The 24,025-nt window shown below is 38.4% G+C and overlaps 1 protein-coding gene across 16 annotated transcripts in view; it reads right to left on the bottom strand.

Annotated features, from left to right (window-relative positions):
• PTPRM (protein tyrosine phosphatase receptor type M) overlaps positions 1 to 24,025 on the bottom strand; it is an 809,264-nt gene that overhangs the window by 501,698 nt on the left and 283,541 nt on the right. For all 16 annotated transcript variants that reach the window (XM_019755746.2, XM_074340345.1, XM_074340346.1 and 13 more), the window contains exons 3-4: positions 22,159 to 22,430; positions 3,807 to 3,885 (exon numbers count right to left, since the gene is read on the bottom strand). In XM_019755746.2, coding sequence (XP_019611305.1) covers positions 3,807 to 3,885; positions 22,159 to 22,430 — 351 coding nt within the window. The remainder of the gene's footprint in view (positions 1 to 3,806; positions 3,886 to 22,158; positions 22,431 to 24,025) is intronic.

Raw genomic sequence — 24,025 nt, 5'->3', positions numbered from 1 at the left:
TAAAACTACTGAATTGCACACTTTAAATTGATGAATTGTATGATAGATGAACTCTATCTCAAGAAACCTGTTAATGCTGCATGGCTTATAAGATATAAAAATATGTATCAGCACCACAATAGAATAATAGAAATACCCATATTTAGTTTATAACCTACTTTAAAATAGGAGACAGCATTACGAAGCTGATAAAATGCTTCTTCAGTTTCTCTGACTAGGATTACTGAACCAAATTCAGAATATATTTTTAGCGTGCATACCAAATTCAAAAATTATCTATGTGCATTAGAAGTGGTCTTAAGCCTTTTCCACATTTCAAGCTGATCCTGCCTCTGACTGTCACTACATTAAAATCAATTTTATGAGCAACTGTATACTCGTAACAGAACAGCTACTTTAAAAAAAAATGTTGTAATGTTTACTCATAAACCTATACGAATCCAAACAGGAGCCTTTAGAGTGAAGTAAATAAAGTTCAGCAGTTTTGCATCTTTTGGGAAAGAACACTTTTGGATATGAAATATTTATGCTCCTTTATGATTTAAATTTAATGAGTATAAAAATTTCAAAATAATTGATTGTTATTTAGAAATCTTGATAGGAAATGCTTTAAAATATTACCTGTAAAGCTTTCCATTTAATGGCCCAACCATCGCCTTCTTTAAAATCTTTATTTGCATGTTTTCCCCATAAACTTAAAAATTCAGTAAAAAATAACTACAGAAGGGCTATCATCAAAACCATTTAAAGCTTACAGTTCAAAAAGCTATTGTACCATGCATCACCAGGGTACAGAGACTGTTTTGCAATTCTGTATCTCCTAAAAGCAGTTTGCAAAGCCAATTAGGTATTAGCACCAGTATTCTCCAAAAGAGAGACCATAAACACCCTTCCATGGCCACAGGCACCTGGGCTTAGAAGGAATGAACAAAACTACAGGAGTTACATTTCAGGAAGGCTCTGACAGAATGACAAGGGTTGAGTCTTTTTATATTACTGAAGGCAGAGACTCAAATCCTACGGAACGGGAAAGGCTCCACTACATAAGCCATTTTGTTGGCAGAGGCCAAATATAAAAGAAGGAACCCAGGATACAGAACAAGGAAGACTTAATTAAACTTGGCCTTGGCCACTTCATCTGTACCCAGGGCAGCAACAACATCTGCCTAGAGGCAAGGTTTGCTCTAAGAAACATGAAGTGCTCAGCACATAGTAGGTATGCAGTATTACTGTCTCTGATTTTTACCTCCCAGTAAGTGGTGAATCAGAGTCTGTGAACATTTATGTACATTTGAGGACCCTACTGGTCTCTAAGCCTGAGGCTATTACTCCAAGGATTTGGCCAAGTTCCAACTCAGGTAATTATGAGCAACTAAATGTGCCTTGCTGTTCCAATTAGGTACAGCATTGTTCGTTTTCCTGGCTTTTCAGTAAAAAAGGGGAGAAATTCTTCTTGAACTCACCCAGCTTGCTGACAGAAGAAAAGGCAAATACAGCGTACTACAAACGTAACGTCTGCCTAAGTAAGGAACAAGACGATGGCCGTGTTTGAACTTCAGTGTTGCGGCAAATTCCGAGAACCAGATAAAGATCTCAGAGGCAGCAGAACCCCTGGGATGGAATCAGATGACTGTGTCATGACCCTCATCAGATAATAATCACTCAAGGATCCTGTGTAACTACAGCGAGTGATCTCATGATCGATTCAATCCATGCAATAAAAGCAGCATTTATACCGGGGGTGCCAAAAAGATGTACACATTTTAAGAGATGTTATCTGTGTATTACTTTTCAAAGTTGAATTGAATGATGGTAGCAATATGTAGTATGACGTTCACCAATACGATGGCGTTAATCAAATGAATGCTAGCGTCATTCATTGTATTATAATTTTAATACAGTTGTTTTCCTTTCTTAAAATGTGTATACATTTTTTTGGCATCCTTTGCTTTTCTGAAACCATTGTGGATAATAATCTTTCTCTCATGCTTTTGGGTAGGGACCACCAGCACAGATCCAAGAATGTATGAACTAGCCAATTTCTTTTTAAGGCCAGGGACCCTGAAAATAAACCAGGCTGATATCCCTTAGCTGGTCAAAGATTTAAAGTCTGACAGTATCGATTGTGGGCAAGGATACAGAGAAAATAAAACTTCCATGTTTTGCTGGTGGGAATATAAACTGGTTCAGATACTTTTCATAGTGATTTGACAGCATCGAATAAAACTAAAACTGTTCTACCCTTCATCCCAGCAATTCTGCTTCTAAGAACATCCCGTGTCCTCGCACATTGCACCCAGAGATACACACACGAATGGTCATTGGAGCAATGTTTGCCACAGAGAAACACTGGGGAAAACTAAATGTTTGTGGAAGAATAAAAAAATAAACTGTAGTATAATCGTATGCTAGAATATCATGGATAAACCTAAAATAATGTATTGCTAAGTGGGGTCGAGGGGGGGAGGGAAGAATACAACGTAATTTGTACAATTTAATACCATTGATTGGAATTTACAAAAGGCAAATATTACTTTCTAACACTTTATGAACACATAAGGATTATGGGAAATACAGTGAACACACACACACACACACACCCACACACACACACACATACACAGAGACATCTGCAGCAGTCTGGTTGCTCAGCTCTCCAAGCTCTATCCTGGGGTTGGGAAATTCTCCACTGTTATATCTCTTGGTAAAAGTCTAGGCCTGGCTCCCATGACAGAAGCTGAAAAGGCCACAGTTTGCTTTTCTAGATCACCCCAGTGGCCAGCGGGCGATGAGTACATGATTTAGCTTGCTTACCCTGATAACCATACTGGAGGTTTTGGGCCTAACAGTGAAGATGCAAAGGCACAAAGAGGGTGACAAATGTTCAGGCAGGTGGCAAGGGTCACCCTCCAAGGATCAGGTGGCCAGAGGAGCGGGCTGCGGCACCCCTGCCTGTCTGGCAGAGCCGTCACCATGGTGGTACCCACAAAGCCTCCTTTTTAGTTCCTGCCAATTTCTGAGCCGAGATCACCGATGTTCCATGATTCCATTTGCTGTCAATTCCCTTCCAATACAAGCTCTTATGCAAAAATCAGCTACATCTGTTTCTGCTGCTTGTGGACTAGAAACTTTCCAGACGGAGAGGGACAGCGGCAGGCTCAGCCCTGTGGTGGCCTCTGCGAGGTGGGGGAGACACAGGACTGGCAATCTGCAACATTTTAGTGACTTAAGAACAAGGTTCAGATGCAAATATGAGAAAATATTAATAGTTGTTCGCTCATACTGGGTGGTAAAAATAAAAGTGTTTGTGTTTATCACCCATTAGACTTTTTTTTTTTTAAATATACTAATTCATTAAAGATGAAGAACAGGCTATTTCTGTGGTTTCCCAGGTGGTTTAAGTAGATTTCTTATATTCGCGAGACCCCAGGCCCGTTTGCGGCTATATTGTTTGAAATTATGCCAGAAACATACTGGATTTAGGAACAAAATGCACAGACTCTCAATGTTTAATTTGTGCTACTATTCAAAAGGGAAATCCAAAGACCTTTGCAAGGATGTTTGAGCATACCAAAATATTCGGTTACTCCCATTTCTGATTCTCATTTTAAAGACACTTAGATTCATTCAATCACATTAAACACGGAATACATATTTTTGGACTTTTGGGCTAGCAAAGCAACACTTTGACAGGGAACTCTCTCAGCAGGACTACTGCTCCCCAGCTTTTAGTGCCTTCCCTTAATTTGTAATGTACACATTCCCCCAATTATGTACCCAAATGTTGAAAAGTTGAGACAACTTACTACATGGATGTCCTAACACCTTCACTTCATCAATAGCGAGATAGCCTTGATGTCCAGAAGTTATTACTTCAAAAATCACCTGGAAAATTAAGAAAAATTTACATTACTGATTCATTTTGTCAGACTTATACCAAACATCTCCTGTATAGAGACAGGTAGTTTTGTTCGTTCATTCGTTCATTCATTCATTTATTTATTCATTCATTCATTCCTTCATGTTCCTACAAACATGCATAGAGCACCTAATACCTGCAGTCAGTGTTCCAGGTTGTAAGCTACAAAGTAAATGAGACCGAGACCCAGTTTTCAGGGATGTTAATGGGAAAGGGTGGCTCAGCAGCACCCCACCTCAATAACTTACCTAGTAAAGGGGTGATACCATGGTTAAGAGCTGGTATTTCGAAGACAGAGTCTTAACGTCATTACCAGAGGCAGTGTTAAGATTTGAATTACTTCACGATAACATGTTTTCTGGTCAACTTCTTTGAGGGGATTCTATGACTAGACTGAACCACGTGGAGCCCTAGGTTTTATACTACTAAATTTTTAAAACTACCATCAGTACTATGAAAGGCAAGTACAGAGTAACTAAAAGAGCATATACCAAGAGGACCTCGCATGAGGAGGTAGCATTGCAGCTGGTAGCTGAATGTGAATGAGCTAACAGTATGAAGAAGGTAAGGCTCCTTCAAGGGCTTATGCAAAAACCACAAGGTGAACATGACCATGGCCGTGAACAGGAGAATTGGGACTTACAGCTATAAAGGTCAGCTGTGAGCAGCTGACAGAGGCTCTACTCAGAAGGCAGAGATCAGGAAAGACACTATGTTAATAATACAGAGAAAAAGCTTTGCTAACTGAAATTCGATGGAAGAGAATGATTTAAAAAAAATCTCTGCATTGGTGAAAACAAGAGGGCTTTAACAACTCCTCGATCATGGGAAAAGCAGGGGAAGAGAAGAAGGGCAACATGCTCTGAGGTTCTCAGAATGAATGACATTTTTGAGATGGTACAGCCACTTAAGAGAAACTGAGGCTTAAGGAGAAAAAAGAACCAGTAAGAAGGTTATCAATTTTCTTCATATATTATCTAAGGTGTCCATTGTTGGGCTATTATTAAAAAGGTCCGCATGACATTATTTTAACCTCCATTTACCCATAGCAGGAAGCAGTTTCACCAGGGAGACCATGGCTCATGCAATATAAAGATGTCTTAAAACACAACACAACAAGTGCACTTTGAAGAAATGAAAATTTTCATTCCTATCAAATCTGCACACAAATGTTTATAGAGGTTCTATTCATAACAGCCAAAAACTGGAAACAGTTCAGATGTCATTCAAATGGCAAATGATTAGACAGATTGTGGTATATCCATGGCATGGAGTACTACTCAGCAATAAAACAGACGAAGTACTGATATACCCAACAACTTGGATAACTTTCCAGAGAATTATGCCGACTGAAAAAGCCAATCACAAAAGATTACATATGATTCCATTTATATAACATTGTACAATGTCAACATTTTAGAAATGAAGGACAGATTAGTGGTTGCCAGGGGTTATGCATGGAGACAGAAGGGACAGGAGGGAGATGGATGTGGTTACAAAAGGGCAAAATTAACACTCCTTGTGATGCTGGAACTGTTAAGACCTTCACTGTGATGGTAGATGCACAAACCTACTCAGTAATAAAACTGCATAGCTCACAGCTCACAGCGGCGTGATTCACAACAGCAAAAACATGGAAGGCACCCAAGTGTCCAACAAGGAATGAATGGATAAGCAAAATGTGGCCTGTGCATACAAAGGAACATGATCCGGCCTTAAAAAGGAAGGAGGACATTATGCTAAGTGAAATAAGCCAGACACAAAGAAACAAATACTGTATGATTCTACTTATATAAGTTACCTAGAGTAGTCAAAATCATAAAGACTGAAAGTAGAATGGTGGGCACTAGGGGTTGGAGGGAGAAGGGGGAGTGGGAAGTTATTATTTTACAGGGTACAGAGTTTCAGTTTTATAAGCTAAAAAGAGTTCTAGAGATGGCTCTGCAACATTATGCTTTCATTTAACACCACTGAACTGCACACTTAAAAATGGTTCAGATAATAAATTGTATGTTATTTGTATTTTACCACAATAAAAAAGTGAAAAAATTGTGTAAAACTAAATACACACACACACACACACACACACACACACACACACACGCACAAGTACAAGTACAACTGGAGAAATTTGAAACAGCTCTGTAGTTTTAACAATGTCAATATTCTGGTTGTGGTAGTCTATACATTAAGTTTGCAAAATGTTACCATCAGAGGAAACGGGGTAAGTGTACACAAGAATCTGTATTATTTTTCACTGATACATCTCATTCCACAATTATCTCCACAAAAACTTCAGTTTGAAAAAGTAATTACAAGCTACTGTTTACTGAGCACATAATATGCCACATGCACTGGGTAGATTTCACTCCATTACCTTATTTATCAGTTCATGAAAAAACTCTTCAAGGATTGACTATTTCAAGAACAAAGACTTAGATACAAAATAATTGTCCAAGAACATGCCATGAGACTACTGTAGATATAATTTCAAACCCAATTTTCTGATTCCAAATATCATGATGTTTTTGCTACTACATATTGCCTGAACAAACACTTCAACTGTAAGTCTGCACCGTTTTATTTATTTATTTGTTTGTTTATTTATCTATTTATTTATTTTGCAATGAAGGCAAAAATGGAGAAAACAATCCACAGAGCCCCACAAATGGAAAAGCTCAGGTGGCCTCCTGAGACAAGATGTCATCCAAGAGGCACCTGCCAAACCAGACGACACTGTGCCACAGGCCCCCACAATGAAATACAAAACATGCAGCGGGGAGTAGAGGTCCAACGGTAGAACAGAAATGAAATAAAACTTTGTCTTGCTCAGATATTTAATTTATTTTTTCACTAACGATACAGAGACAGGGAGACATGCGGCGATATTCCTGCAATTGGGATGTTCCTGCAAATGTGTCTCTCTACTTTTAGAGACACTACTATAAGAGGACAACTGAGGGCACATAAAGCAGATGAATACTGAGAGCAAATAAAGGAAAAGGTCTTCCAGAGGCCCCCAAAACAGGGCCCATGAGTAACAGCCATATCCTGCCTGGTGGGGGCAGAAGCGTAGACAGGGCAGGAACCTGCCAGCTGCTCTGGTCAGAATGGCCACTGCACAGACCAGCCCACGACCACAAGTTACCCAAGAACATTGTGGCTCTGCTCATGACAAACCTATTTTGAAAGCTGAACCCAGAAATCTTCATCCATCGTTCCTTCCTCCCATCTGCCCTCCCTTCCTCCTTCCCTCCTTCCCTCTTATTCTTTCATTTGTTCATTCCATGGCTTCATCAAATGTCATCTTTATTCCAGGCATGAGATAAGCACTTAGAGTATGTCACGAACAGAACAGATGAAGACATCTTTCCTCATCAAAACTTTCCTTCTTATAGAAAATCATATTTTTATTTTACCAACTTCAAGGGATGAAACTTCTCATAAAAATGGAATCGAATCTTTATAGTTACACATAAAACATGCTCATGTGGATCTATTTTTGAAGTTGACATATGTAAATTCAACACACAATGTTTTATTTAAACCAATACAGGGCCGCGGCCCAACCAAAGAAAAGGAGAGAGAAAAGAAGAAGGGAAAGAAATTAGAGACCTTGGAAAGCCATCTTAAACCTCCGAATCTGTTTTCTCGTCTATCAGAAAATACCCAAAGGCTCTAAATCTTTTTGTCCAAATATTTATAGAATATTTATTATATGTCCCAGGGGGAATCCAAAAAATTAGACAATTTAACGAAACTTAAGCTTTAGTTGGTGAAAAGATAAGGGATATTTTTAGTTTGTGAAAAAATAATGGAAGAACAGAACAAGACGACACTGGCCAAACGACAGATGGGAACAATAAGGAGCTCATAGGACAGTGACACCTCTCCACCACAGGAGTGTCACCTTTCCTTACCAACCAGGAAGCCTATGATACAGCCAGCAACCTTCAACCCACTTTTCCAGGCTGCTAGTACAAACTCACAGATGCGTGAGCAAGGACGTACCTACCCAGCGTCCCTACTAGACTGAGATATTGCAACGAGGCAGTGCACTCCCAATTTCCCAGCAAGATGACTTACAAATGAGGCCTCAATGAAAGAATTAGACACATGCCTATTTTTGAAACTCGGTTCCTCTCAGTCCAACTGGAATACCAGGAAGCAAAGAAAAAAAGCATCTGATTATAAATACACTAAGAGAATAATGGACTCCCCTTTTTAGTTCATTACAAACTTTCAAAAGTAAACTTCTGGGACTTGATAGGTGCCAGCTGACTTACAGCTAACTAGAGATAAAAAGAGGAAAATAATCTTTATAGATACACTTATGTGTGTGTCTACACACATACACACATGTGTATACTTATATATAATATACGAGGTATAAATTTTAAAGGGCACATTTGTTTATACATAAGACAGTATATTATATGTTACAAGTTTAAAGTAATAACTTCAGTGTCTCCTTCAAAAAAAATTAAAGCAAATTTTACAAAAGACCATTTTCTAGCTCTTTCTTAGGAATTTCAACTAAGGTATTTTTGAGTACAAGTTTTATTAGCTGATTCAAGTTTATAATTCAGTATATAAATGTTTCAACACATACCATAAAAAGTAAGTATAATTTGTACTGAAAAGGTTGCTGTTTTGAAATGAATATAATTAAATGAAGAGATCTGAATTTAAGTGCTGTAGTACAATCTTAGGTTGACTGACTAGTAACTTGATTTGAACCGCTGGCCATTAAGAAATTTACTTTGTTGTTTCTAACAAACAGAGGGTTAAAATATGCCACTCAACAGATGAGGCCTATCTTAAATCGGTTTCTTAAATGCATATTTTTGCATCCCATAAAAAGCTTACCTTGTCATCTGAACTCTTGCTACTGGCAAGTTTTACATTTTGTTCTCTTTTCTAACCAGTGCCTTTACCAAGAAAGCTTCAAAAGCAAATACATTTGTGTCAAATAAGAGACTACTCCATTGAAAGTCCAGCGATTGCTCTAGTGAAGTATACCAAGGATATATACCAAGCAAAACCCAGTGGGAGTCCCTGCAATGTCTGAAAATGCCAGCATCTGGAGCCAGAAAGATTGAGGTCAGAGGAAACAATAACACGAGATCATTGACGGTACCACTGGAAAAAGGCAAAAGAAAGGTGTAACCAATTGATTTGGGATGTGGCCGTGCTTATCATCAGAACAGAATATTGAAAATCTGTATTAGAAGTGAGGCTTCGCTGTCCTTAGGGAGCCACACAAAGGCTTTTCGTTTAAAAAATTCAATAATTCAGAAACCATTTATATATTGTATACATCCATGCCCCAGGTTTCTTCTGTATATATTACCTAATTTTCCTGTCAACCATACAAGGTAGGTGATATTAACTCCACTGTAGGGATAAGTATGAGTAGGCTGATTCAGATAAATTAAGTAACTTTTCTGAGGTCACACAATTAGTGCACTGCAGAGTCGGGGTGTCATTCTAGGTCTATTTTACTTCCAAGTCTGGACACTTCATGTCACTGGTCTAAACTCGCAGGTATAAGAGGCTATATATACATAGAATACATACACGTATACACATACATATATACATACATATACCAGGGGTGCCAAAGAAAAATGACACTTTGTTCAACGTTGCTCAAGCAATAGTTCGCCGTAATCAGAAGTGTCTGGACGCTGATGGTAACCACTTTGAGCAGCTCTTGTAATTGCAAACGTCAAACGTGACTTGTATTTATCTTTTGTTATCGGTATGTATTGAGTATTACAATTTTAGTACAGTTTTCCTTTCTTAAAATGTGTATACATTTTTTGGCACCCTCCGTATATAACACGCAACCATTCATACACACATATATACATCCTTTAATGCATTTTCTTACTTCCAGATTTTTTTTTCTACTTCCAGATTTAATAAGAAATGTTGTAAGCATCTATTTGACCTATAAATGTAGATGTGAGGCATAGTTATATGGCATAGTTTTGTCAACATAAATTTTAAGACAAGGGCCAGCAAACTATAGCCAATGGGTCAAAGCTGTCCCAACTTCCGTTTTTGTATTGCCCATAAACTAACGATGGTTTTTATAGTTATAGTGGTGGGAGAACATCAAAAGAAGAATATTTTGTGATACAATTTTATGACATTCAGATTCCAGTGTCCATAAGTTAAGTTATATTGGAATACAGCCATGCTCATTCATTTACTTACTGTCTATGACAACTCTCACACAACAGCAGAGTTGACTAGTTGCCACAGAGACCATCTGGCACATAAAGCCTGAAATATTTGTTATCCAGACTTCTGCTTTAAGAGAAAACTTTCCTCCTTGGCTCCCCAACACACTGCCATTATTCTGTATAACAAGAAAGTACTGATCAACAGCAATAGTTTGTCACAGCCAAATACAATATGCCTTGCACTTTGCGTGGGAGTCCTGGATTCCAGCAATGGCATAGATAAAACCCTCTCCCTGGCTTGTGTGTTACAACTGTATCACAGGTGGTGTTTTAAATGCTCACTTAAATGTGTTGTATTTTTATCAATTTTTTAAAAAGCATAATTATAATATACCAAAACAAAACCATAGAAACTAATTACATTATAGACCTCAAAACAATGCATAAAAATAAATTAAATTAAATATTAAACATATCCAACTCATTTATCAGTCAAATCTTCTATAAAAAAAACTGAACTACTGAGAATTTACAACACTTCAATATTAAAACCTGACCCTCAGATCTCATTCTACACAATTTTTTTTGGCTAAATGTGAGATTTCAGCTACACATTTTTGTTTGTTTTAATTGAAACACACAGATTTTTAGGAAAAATATCTTTGCCCAGTAGCCCAATCTAAATTGTGATAGTCCCCTCTCATCCACAGGGGATATGCTCCAAGACCCTCAGTGGGTGCCTGAAACCATGGATAGGACTGAATCCTGTACATACTGTTTTTTCCTATGAATACATATCTATGATGAAGTTTAATTTATAAATTAGGCACAATGAGCAGTTAACAGTAGTAACTAATAATAAAATAGGACACATAATAATATACTGTAATAAAAGTTATGTGAATATGCTCTCTTCTCTCTCTCTCCCTGATAACCGAGACAGATGCTCAGTGACTAGTAGGCATGGATATGCTGGACAAAGGGATGATTTATGTACTGGGCAGGACTGAGCAGGAAGTTTCTAGAATTCATAATGCTACTCATAACAGCAGGCAACTTAAAACTTATGAATTGTTTAGTTCTGGAATTTTCCATTTAATATTTTCAGACAGTAGTTGACCATTGGTGACTGAAACCTCAGAAAGCAAAACTGTGGATAAAGGGGGACTATCTACTGTATTTGAAAAGTTGAAAGCTAAAGTGTTGGATCCATATGATAGAATCAGAGAACCACCCTATCTTATTCTGGAATAATTTTGCCACGACACAGTGTTTAATCATACAAAATCTTTTTCTGGATTTGGCTTACCAGGAAATATAATTAAACCTCACTATTTATGGATTTTATATTTGTGAATTTGCCTACTCCCTATTTAAATATTTTTTGGATGTATCACCTCAGGTAAGGGAAACAAAAGAAAAAATACACAAATGGGACTACATCAAACTAAAAAGTTTTTGCACAACAAAGGAAACCATCAACAAAATGAAAAGACAACCTACTGAATGGGAGAAGATATTCACCAATGATACATCCGATAAGGGATAAATATCCAAAATTTATAAAATACCCATGCAACTTAACACCAAAAAAAAATCTAATAAAAAAATGGGCAGAGGATCTGAATAGACATTTCTCCAAAGAAAATATACAGATGGCCAATAGACATATGAAGATACTCAACATCACTAATCATCAAAGAAATGCAAACTAAAACCATAATGAGCTGTTGCTTCAAATCTGTCAGAATGGCCATCATCAATAAACCAACAAACAACAAGTATTGGTGAGGATGTGGAGAAAAGGATACACATTTGTGCACTGTTGGTGGGATTGCAATTGATACAGCCACTATGGAAAATGTACAGAGGCTCCTCAAAAAATTAAAAACAGAGCTATCTTATGACCCAGTAATTCCACTTCCAGGTATTTATCTTAAGAAACCCAAAACACTAATTCAAAAAGATATGTGCATTCCTATGTTCATTGCAGCATTATTTATAATAGCCAAGATGTGGAAGCAACCTAAAGGTCCATCAAAACACAACGGGGTAAAGAAGAAAGGTACATATATACAATGGAATATTAGTTAGCCATAAAAAAAGAACAAAATCTTACCATTTGTGACAACATGGATGGACCTAGAGGGTATTATGCTAAGTGAAATAAGTCAGATAGGGAAAGACAAATACTTTATGATTTCATTTATATGTGGAATCTAAAAAAACAAATAAATGAACAAACAAAACACAAAGAGACTCATAGATACAGGGAACAAACTGATGGTTGCCAGATGGGAAGAGGTTTGTTGTACTGAGTGAAAAAGGTAAAGGGATTAAGAAATACAAATTGGCAGAAATACAATAGTCATGGGGATGTAAAGTACAACATAGGGAATTTAGTAAATAATACGGTAATAACTATGTGGGGCGCCATGGTGGTACCACACTTATCAGGGGGATCACTTTGCAAATTATATAAATGTCTAACCACTATGCTATACACCTGAAACTAATATTGAATATCAACTGTAATTGGAAAAAAATACCAAAAAAAACACAAAAAACACCGTTTTTGCATTTGTTTAACAGTAAATATAACTAATCCTCATTATTTGCAGGGTTCTCTATTTGTGAATTGCCTACTCACTAACTTAATTGAAACCCCAAAATCAATACTTGCAAAGCTTTCAGGGTCATTTGTGAATATGTACAGTCGCAAAACTTTGGGTCGTCCTACACACACCTTGAGTTCCAACAAGGCAATGCTCTGTCTGCTTTCTTGTTTTAGCTCTCATACTATAAACAAGTGTCCTTATCCCAGGATATTTAGGGCCAGGTTTTTTTTTTTCTGCCTTTTATTGGTGATGCTGCTGTTTAACATGGCCCCAAATGTAATGCTGTAATGTTCCTAAATAAGACTGTAATTTTGCTTATGGAGAAAATATGTGTGTTAGGTAAGTTTTATTCAGGCATGAGCCATAATGCTGTTGGCTGAGTTCAATGTTAATAATCAATTTATCAATTACACACACACACGTGCACACACATGCACACACGTGCACACATACATGCATGCGCATACACACACAACACACACACACATGATGCCAACAAAAGGTATACACAGTTTAAGAATGAGAAAACCATTCAAATTGTAATATGATAACAAAAGACAAATGCAAGTCATATTTGACTTCTGCAATTACAAAGTGGTTACCATCAGCATCCAGACACTTCTGATTATGGAAAACTACTGCTTGAGCAACATTGACCAAAGTGTCCACTTGTATACATTTTTTGGCACTCCCAGTAGATATAGATAGATAGATAGATAGATAGATAGATAGATAGATATTTAATAAGCTGCCTTTAACAGAAACACACATAAAACAAAGTTATGTATTGATTAGTCGATGAAAATGTTCTGATCAGAGGCTCGCATGACTAATCCCGTGTTTCCCACAGAAGCAACAGTTCAGTATTCAGTAATTCAGTGCTTGCTGTGACTTTACAGAACATAACTGAGAATAATGAGAATCGACTGTATTAGTGTGTTTTGGTTCATCCTGAGTCCCTATTTCTATCAAAATACTTGGGCATAATAAGGACTCAATACCCACTTTTGCTGATAGTTCCCAGATATTATTGTAGCCATGGGATGTAAAGAAATGTAAGATTAAGAGGATCAATATTCATTCAATCATTCAACAAATATCATCTCAGGAGATAAGATGCTATATCCCCATAGACTTTGGAGTCTTGGGGAAAATCCATTGCTCTTAGGTAGGAAATGTCAGCGACAGTGGTGTTATGCAATAAAACTGACAAGCTCGGGGGGGCCACATGACAGGTCTGACAAGCTCAGTGACCTAAAGTCACTGCACAGTATGGTCTAATCATAAATTCCTAACTGGGCCGGCCATGGCAGGTAGTCAGGTTCCACTAAAGGTCAATCTTTACTTTAAGCGAACCCTGTCTACTGTTCTTATGCATCTAGGATAACATAACTTTGACATTTTAATTTTCTTTTCTAGACTCCTCGAAGGTATAACCACAGGCACCAGAGCACCAGACAAACAGAGCGTGAGACCACAGAACCCCTCATTGTTATCTTGTTCCCTGTATAGCATCTCTATGTGCTGTGGATGTTAATTATTAACTATCCTGTATGCACCAATGTAAAGTATGTGTTTCTCCATTTCACTTTTTATCCAGTCTTAGAAATTTCCGTGCTTTGCGTTCTCCCGCCTCTTTATTCTACCACCAGTGGATTTCGTGTACCTTCCGTACATTTTCTTCTTTGATACTAAATACATAAAAGGTCATTCCTCCAGAGCATTTTCTCAATCCATGGAGATCTTGCTTCCAGGTATGTCCTCAAAAATTTGACTCCAATAAATTCTTATAAAACTTTTCTATAGGTTTGGATATCTTTCATCTACCGAAACAATCAGTTAAACTACTGACTTCCATTTGCTCAGAAAAAGCCATCCTGGATGTTGGCCTGTGCGAGGGTTGACCTCAGGTTATGCTTCCGACGCCTGCCAAACAGGAGACAGGAAGCAGCTTAACACTGCAGTATCTCTGATCCTCTGTGCTTCAGTGAAGAGCAAAATTAATAGCTGTCCATGCTGCCACTTACCCTTGCTGTGTGTGAGCAAAGAAAAAAAGTTTGCTTACCAACGCAAATACGCACCACAGAAAATGGAAAACGTGTTGGTGGAAGTTATTTGTTAATTCCCCAGAACAAGGGAGACTAAATGGTGTATGTCTTTTTCCCCACACATAACCTAGTAGACCCTTTCTGGTTTTGATTTAAATAAAAAGCTAAGGTAAATTCTACCCATTCACAAAACCCACTGTTTTTTTCAAATGAGTTAAGTAACAACCAAAAACATACACAGTAAAATAAATGTTTCTATAATGATAAAGAGGCAAAGCAAAACCACAAACTATGTGTCCTTAAAAACATCAGGAAGAAAATGTGGAAGCATTGGCTTATATGGACAAGTTATCAAAGTGAAAACCGACTTTCCCAAAGTTAAAGGCATTCAAAGACGACAGGCTTCACGGTGGAGCTAAATATCAGTGCTTTGTCATGCCTATTCCACTCATTCTTACATGACTTCATCTGTTATTTCTACCAATAAACATGACTTTCCTCACTTTTTGTTTTCCCTTGACTTTGAAAAAAATTGTCTTTTCAAATCTTTTCTAATCATAGCTCAAATACTCATTCTATTAAAAAAATGGGATACGGAAGAAAATTAAGGTAAAGGAAACAGAAAACATAGGAAGGCTTTAGGGATAAGTGTGGTAACCAAGAAGCAACAGACAGCAGAGGAGAACGTTAACTCAGAAGAAACACTTATCTGTGATCACCAAATAATGAGCACAAGCTGAGAATGAAACTTGGACATATGGTTAAGTTTAAAATAAATAAATTTTTAAAATATTATCTTTGAAGATAAAAGAAACCATCAGGTGAATCGATCTACTTACTTCCTAAATACAGCACTGTGCCCATTCTAAAGTGACAGCCCAGTGTGCCTCCACTGATTTCTTAAAATATACTGTTAGTCTTTTTTAAGCACAAAATGCAGAGGACAGCAGCAACTGCTTAGAATAGCTTTCCGGCTTGAGACAGAGTTCTATTTCACTGCCACATCTAATTCCCCATGTCATCCTAGAAGAATGCTGCAATTCAATTGTCTTGCACCTGGAATAAGGACCATAAGCTAAGGAATTTACGGAGCAGGGAATGTTCTATTTTTCCATTAGTACATATCATTTTTTCCCAAGTGTGCTCCAGGGAACACTAGACTCAAGAGATGCTCTGCAAAAGCCTAACCTGATGCCCAAAGTCTAGTGGGCACCTGTACCCAGCATTTGTCCCTCCTGGAGTTTTGGAAACATAGCCTGGCTCTGAAATGGCTTGTGGTACAGAATGTGTTTAAATCGATGCATCTTCCCATTTGTCAACTAATGCGTTTTAACATCCCTTGGATTTGTGGACCACAATTTGGAAAACACTCACCTACTAAGTGTAAAACACTATCTCTGAGCAACCAATGTATGCAGAGGTGCTGTCACTCAGGGTGACTTTACGTGACAGTCTAGTAAAATAAGTGGGCTGGAGGTCAACCCAGTAAAGAAACTGGGCAGGCAGCAAAGGCTGGAGCTGAACGTGCGGAGTTGGGTATGATCAAGTGATTCCTGTTCCCTCAACTCCTCATTTACTGGGACAGGTGTCAGGCTGGGAGAGGGTAATTCTGGGTGTAGCCCCCCAAAGGGCAAGCTCCTCCGTGTTCTCGCTGCACAGAGAATTTTGATCAGGCTCCGCTGGAATCCAGTGCACATTTTCTCCCAGGACCTTCAGTACATGAAGGAATCTGTTTTAACACGGAGGCTCTAGAGAACAAGAAGACCCATCATTCCATGACTTTAGCCTCACATGCCCTCTTGTTACTGCCCACACGCTCCCAGCCCAGCTCCTTGAGAGGCGTACGGGAGGGGATTTCAACACCACCTATGCATTTTTCTCTTTTCAGAGCAACCATTTGTATTTGAAATCACTGCCTTCTTGGCCTCTAACTGGACTCAGAAACACTGTATTCCAAAGCAGGGAGAAACGATGTGAGATTCCAGCAGCCTCTCTGGTGCACGCAGGGTTAGGAACCCAGAGAAACTGATGGGTGGCCTCTGGAAAGTTGTGGGTACAGGAGAAAGGAGAGAGGAGGGGAATAAGCAGAATCAAAGCAGTCCTTTTTTTGTTTTTCTTTTTAAATCAGCACAATAAAGCAAGAGGGTGCTCGCGAGAATAAATTACTATCCTTAAAATGGTAGGAAGTCAATGACAAAATCAAAGAAAGCAGGTGCCACAGCCCAGATGCCCTGATGAAAGCACATAGTAGGTACTTCTCACTTCCCAGGGCCACTGCCCAACAGAGGGACAGGTTCTAAGCAGCAGCAATTAGGACAAACATTAATTAAGGAATAATTTATGTGTTAATCACCAAGTATTTGGCAATTTATGTTTTAATGAATAGCAATTAACCTGCAATTAGCTGTATTTTGTGCAGGTTACCATTGTGATTTGTACCTGTAGAATACCACTCTCCTACAAATAAGAAAAGCTACATAAAATGACTACAATGGCAAGAACTTTACTCGGCGAAAAAACATTTGAAATTCTCAAAATGCTTAATAAAGATAGCATTAAGGGAAAGCCTACAAAAACAAGAGCTGTCCAAGCCTGCTATGTTTATCGAAAGCCCACAGGGTAGTTGTGTCTAGTTTTATTGAAAACCTCCCCAAATCCAACAACGACAAAATTCAGATTCTTACCAAGATGAAAAGCAACTCAGTATTTTGTCGCCACAATTGAATGAGAAACGGATATTGCTGACCAAAGCACAGGAGGGAAGGGACGGGACAGGTGCATGGAGCCCAGCACAGCGGGGTCCCCGATGGTCCCTGGGGCACTCACCCCCGTGGTGCAGTCAGAGTCCGGAGGAGGCTGATGCTGTGTACAGGAAACCGCACCGCACGCTTTTGCGTGTGAGCAGTTCTGGAATGTTCTGGTGGAAAGAAACTTGATTCACTTCTTTTCACCCAGTGTTTCACTGAAGGATTTGTGTCCGAAACTCTTTTTCATTGAACAACTTTTACTACTTCATGAAACACATTTAAGGAGTGACATAGTAGGCAGAAAGCACTCAGCCTGTTAGCTGATTCCATTTTTATTGTCTCGCACAAATCTTAATCTCGATAAACTACCACCACTTATTGAGAGGCTAGCACATCCCAAATGTGCTTTTCCTTTCATCTTAATGCCCTACACAGTATTTATATTTAGCCCCATAATCAGGGAAGTGAGTGCCAGTAAGTTTATATCAGTTGCCTGAGCTTCTAGTAAACAGGCTTGATATTCACATCCAGTTCTTTGTGACCCAAAGCATATGTTCTTTTATTATGCTATCATGCTGCCCATTTTCAAACAATATGAAATTTCTTTTAAAAAGTTAATTTATTGATCTTCACTAATTATATCAAACTAGTTAGTAAAGTATAAAAGCGCCTTATAGAATTAAAACACCATATGACTATAAATTTTAATATACTAGTATTTCAAGTATGTGTTCCCTTTATATTAATTTTTTCAGATCTCGATAACATATCTTGCAGTCTAAATACTAATACAGAAGTGATGCCTGGGGGAAGAAGAGTCCCTGTGTTTTGAGGTCTCTCAAGGGTGCCGCCTCTTTTAGAAGTCTTGTCCTCAGCTTTTCAGCCCCAAAACAGCCTATCTGTATCCTAAGAATGCATCATTTGAATATTGACTTTTATGAACCACGTTCATACAGGAAAATATCACATACATGGACGCACATGTGATACCAGAAATTTTTTTTCTGTTTTCCAATTAGAAATAAAATAGTCACATAAAAGACCCACTTCCTCAGACTAGAGCAGAACTCCTTAAAGAAAAATCTATATGGGAAATTAATTCAAAAGTAGATGGGCTCATGCTTGTCTCACGTTTTTAAGAGCAGCCCATCTCATCCTCAGGAAGGGTGTGCCAGCCACACAGGCGGGGAACTATAGTCTGCAGCAGAGAAGCCCGTTCCTGGGGCAGTGCTACCTGAACACACACAACTTGTTTTACTGACTACTTCTCTTTTTTTTTTTCTTTTTTCCCTGATCACCTCTAGTTCGGCTAACATGTTGGGCCAAAGGTGGAAATAGGATTTAGTAGGTGTTATCCTACTTCATATAGCTTCGTTCACACAGCTTGTCTTTTCTCGCCCCGACTGGGACACATCATTCAGGTCTTATATGGTGATTTTAAGGCCTATTGCTCAGCATTTGTAAGTTTCCTGCTGACATCTCTCTTTGTATCATCTACAAAGTGCCATTCGTCTAATAGCTTATGTTACGATTAATGACTTCAGTATGTTTACTACCCAGGATATAAAGGAAAAATAAGAGAGAAGTACTACCTTAACTATGCCTTTAAAACTTTCAAGCTAATGGTAGTTTGGACTCCTCAGAAAACAAATGAACAAGTGCATTTTTAGTGGATCCAAACCCTTTACTGATGTTGATCACCAGGTTCTTAAACACTTAGCAACACTGTCTTAGAGTCTCTACAAATCCACCTTTAAATTCATAGTAGGAAGCTATTCCTAGTGAATCCCGCCAGAAAGCTACAATGAGAATTAAGTTCCAATTCAATATGGTAAATCATGTACTGCTCAGCAATGCGAGAGAAATCACAGAGGGAAGTGGGAGGGATTGGGGGTTAGGGTCAGAGGTTCACAATTGGGAAGACAGACCAATGTATTCAAAAGAGATCAGTAAGGGAAAATTTCATTGAAAATAAGAACGGTCTGATACACAGGACTGCCTTTCTTTCACTAAAGCTTGATAATACCTTTTGAAAGGCTGATCTCATAAGACTTCATAAATTAAATCACTTCTTTAATGTATATTGTCTGAGCTAGGTGTTAAAGGCTGCTAATGGACTGAATGTTGTGTTCCCCCACCTTCCAAATTTATATGTTGAAGCCCTAACACCCAATGTTAGGGTATTTTGAGATGAAGCCTTAGGGATGTGATTAGGTTTATATGAGGTCATGATGATGGAGCCCCCGTAATGAGATTAGTGTCCTTATAAGAAGAGGAAGAGAGACCAAGGTTCTCTCTCTCTCTCTCTCTCTCTCTCTCTCTCTCTCTCTCTCTCTCTCCCCCCTCGCTCTCTCTCTCTTTATCCAGTGGAAGAAAGACCATGTGAGCATACAAGAGAAAATGAGAAGGCAGCATCTATAAGCTAGAAAGAGGGCCTTCACCACAAAGAAAGAGAAGAAACCAGAGATCATGTGAGCAGGACACACCTCTAGTCCTGCTGGCCTCAACCCAGCAGATGCCTGGAGATGAAGAAAGGGCGGGTTCCAGACGGGCAGTAGGAACACCCCAGGCTTAGGCCTTCTCTACTGTTGGAACGTCTCCTCCCCAAGAAGGTTCTAAAAACATTCAGCCTCTTAGCCTAGTCCACCTGACAAATGCCTGCTGAAGCCTAGTTTAGCATTTCACCTGCTTCCATTTTCATCTGATGAAAAACTAAACTTTGTCCCAGAGGCCATATTTTTTAATCATACCACTCATAGATAATGTTTATCAAAAAGATTATTCATGAAACAGAATATTTTCACTCCGGAAGAAAAACTAGTTTTTCTTTTTCTTTTGTGTTTTATAAGTAAAAACAGTATATGTACATGGGGAAAATTTAGACTGTGACATATGGCAGAAAGAAACAACAATCAAATTACAAGCTGGGGAAGATACCCTTTTTTAATATATTTATTCCAGCATATATTGCAATCTCTCTCTCTCTCTCTATACATATATATATATAGATATATATATATATACACACACACACATATATACATACATACATATATGTATACATACTTTAAACAATGGAATTTGACATACTGCTTTATATAAGTTTTTTACACTGAATAAGATAAGCTTAAATTCATCATTAAATGGTCCTGTATAACATTATTCTTAATGGTTGCAAAATGAATTTTTGTATTGAAATAACATAAATTAATCCTCTATTGTTAGAAATAATAAAGTTTCTGACTTTTCATTATAAATAAGCTGCCATGAATCTCACTGTAGTTAATTGTTTGCAGCCACATTACACTATTTCCTTAGGATGAATTCCTAACAGTAGATTGCTAAATTTAGATATATCTAAATTTTTAACACCTTTAAAATGTATTGCCAAAGTGTACTCTAAATAAAGATTTTAACAATTTATATGTGAACTAACAGAGCTTTCACTACCCCTCCATTTCTGTTCAAGAAACACTCACCACTCATTCAATACCAGAAATTGTTACAGGTACAAGAGTACAAAGATCAATAAAAACAAGACATTTACAGCCCATTTATTCCCATATCAAATCCAGGGATAGAGGAATTGATACATCTTCTCCAATAAACAGCAAACCCGTAGAATGGACTCCTGGGTGTTGTTCATGCCATTTGGACGACAAGCGGCCCTTGAGAAGACCCACTTTTCCCTTCCCTGAGTCTAGCTGAGCAGCTCAGTTACGTGTGAGAGATGACCCTGTACACATGTTCCCGCTGGCTCCTGAGTGAGCCAAAGGAATTAAGAAACAAAAGCAAAATATTGCAGTTTCCTTAATGCATCCGCTTAGCTTGAAAGTGAAAATTCTTAATAATAAGTTATTTTTAAAGGTGCTGAGGACAAAAGAAAAAAGAGCACCGAATGCCACTGGCACTAATTCCTACCTTTGATCCTGAGTCAGGATCTCTTGTGGTATGGGAACTCTCTGACAATCAGGATGTGACATTAGGACTGCTTTTGTCCCACTTCTTAACTGCTCCTGGGCCTCCACCCTTGATACTTTAAATGAGAACTCAAAGTGAGAGAACTCAAAGTGAGCAATGTGGGTCTCAAGAGAAAAACCCAAATAACAGCAACAGGGACATCAGGCCCTGCATGACGAGAACTCAGCCTACACATGCTATTTTCTTTTCATTGCTTCTGGGGATGGGAGCAGGGCCCTGCACCTCACTAGCTGCTCTCCATGATGGCTCATTCCTTACTGACTCATTCACTACTGAGATCCACACATGGAAGAAGGGGCTTCTCCTTTTAGAATCAAGTGTTATGTCTCCCTGAATCAGATATGACTTACTTACTATAGAAACGAAAATACCCTTGCAGATAGCACTTTCTGCCCTGCTGCAGGTTACTGCTTTTGTTTTGTTTGTTTTTAAAAACGATATATGCATAAACAAGTTTGAATGCTGTTTTTTACTCCTTTCTCAACTGAATGTTACAAACAAAGCCTTAATACGCTCTCTATCAAATAGCATAAGCTTTCCTTACATTGGTATAAGAAATACTAACACTGCTTATGCATTCTCTGATAATAAGACTATATTGTTAGAAGACAGATGATGCATCAAAACATGAAATGAAAACAAAAAGCATACCTGATAAAAGTTAGGCCAGAAAGTACTAATGGCCAGTTCTGCCCTGTTCCAGGTACGTGTCGGGTCTCCAGATATATTCCAGATAGGATTCCCCAAAGGCCCGTTATTGACCTTCACGTAGACATTGAGTAACCCGGGAGCAGAATTACTCTTGCTGGATACAAAGTAGTGAAAATCAATGCAGTGGGTGTCATTTTCTTTAAGCTGAGGTAAGAGGAGGTGGGCTCTCTGCCCCTCAGATCTCCCAGATGTGTTCACCAACATGAAAGAGCCTGTGGAAATGAAATCAGAGAGTCACAACCTGAAACACAACTTCCCAGTCCTATCAGAAAAGCCACCATTATTTACATACATTGACACAGCAATTCAACAAATACTTAGGCTTTGAAAATCCATCTCTTTTTACCCCAAAAGTATTCTCAAGATAAGTGAATGGAAAATTCCCTAGATATCACTGCAATTAGTCTCCAAAGTAACAGAAATATGCGTCATTTGCAGAGATGCACTCATCAGTTTGGTAGTCACTGGCCATCTGTGACTATTTTAATTAAAATTCATTAAAATTCCATAACATTAACAGTTCAGTTCCTCGGTCACAGGAGCTACATTTCAAATACTCAAAAGCCGCATGTGCTAGTGGCTGCCATATCGGACAGCACAGACACTGAACCTTTCCATTTTTTTTCAGAAAGTTCTACTGGACCACACTAAGTTATAATTCTCACCATTTGGAAACCACCACCACTTTAAGATTCTCATACAACCTCGAGAAAGATAACATATTGGTCTGATTTGTGGAACCTTAGAAAACTTTATTAGTCCTATGACGCTCCTTGTTGGCAACATAATGTCATCCTCGCAGTTCCGCACCACCACCCTTCCCCCACTGCTGTAACAACTAACTGCGGGACGCGGTATAACTGAGCATATGGATGCAATCACTGTGCCAATTGGAGGACGGTTACTCTCAGAAGTCTCTATGAGCTTTCTGTATCTTTACAGGCATGGCCCTAGCCCACCCGTGAGTGCCGATGGGTCGCCCGACGGATTCTGGCTTGCCGGATACCCTCGCATGAACTGCATCACTTGGGTCCTCCCCTGTCTACAATCAACAGAAAGGTCAACTGAAATACTTCTGTGAATTTTACATACCACATAAAGAAAGATAAAAACAAAATGTTCTGAAATAAAAGAGAAAAAAAGGTCTTCAGCAGAGAAGAAACCTGTTTGAAACACCTAAATCTGGAGTATAAAGATGAAAAGTAAACTATCGCTCCAGGGTGGTTGGACTCGTGATTTCGCCTGGGTGAGGAGAACACTGCCATTGAGTATTCCTTTGAAAATTCCCTCATTGTGAACTGTAATTTTCAAGGAGGTGTCCATATGTATGTTTGTGTGTATTTTAGTATACACCAGACATCTCTATAAACGTACATACACAATTCTAGAAAAAGTGTGAAGTTTTTACCTTGTCTACAAGCGTGATTTCCTAAACAGCCACATGAGAAGACTACCTTTCCCAGAGAATTACTATGAGGACTCAATTAAAAAAACATAAATGTCAATCTATCCTTTATAAATAGGCTAGTAGTGTTAAGGGGTCAGTATTAAAAAATGTTTGCTTGTGTATGTTACCCTCGGAGTGTCCCTATATGAGGTGAGCTAGTGTTAATGCCATTTAGCACATATAGGAATTGAGTCACAGAGATGAGGAAGCAGCTTATCCAGGTTTTAGAATGAATTAATGGCAAAACCAGAACTTTGAACCTCTGAGATTCCAGCCCATTACTCTTCCTGCCACACTGCAATAACCCCATATTTCTTCGTGAGCCATTTGAGCATACGTGAAGAAAACAAACCCCTTCAC

This window comes from Rhinolophus sinicus, linkage group LG09 (genome assembly GCF_036562045.2).
Source record: "Rhinolophus sinicus isolate RSC01 linkage group LG09, ASM3656204v1, whole genome shotgun sequence".
In the NCBI taxonomy this organism is placed as follows: Eukaryota; Metazoa; Chordata; class Mammalia; order Chiroptera; family Rhinolophidae; genus Rhinolophus; species Rhinolophus sinicus.
This window is presented reverse-complemented; position numbering and strand designations above follow the sequence as displayed.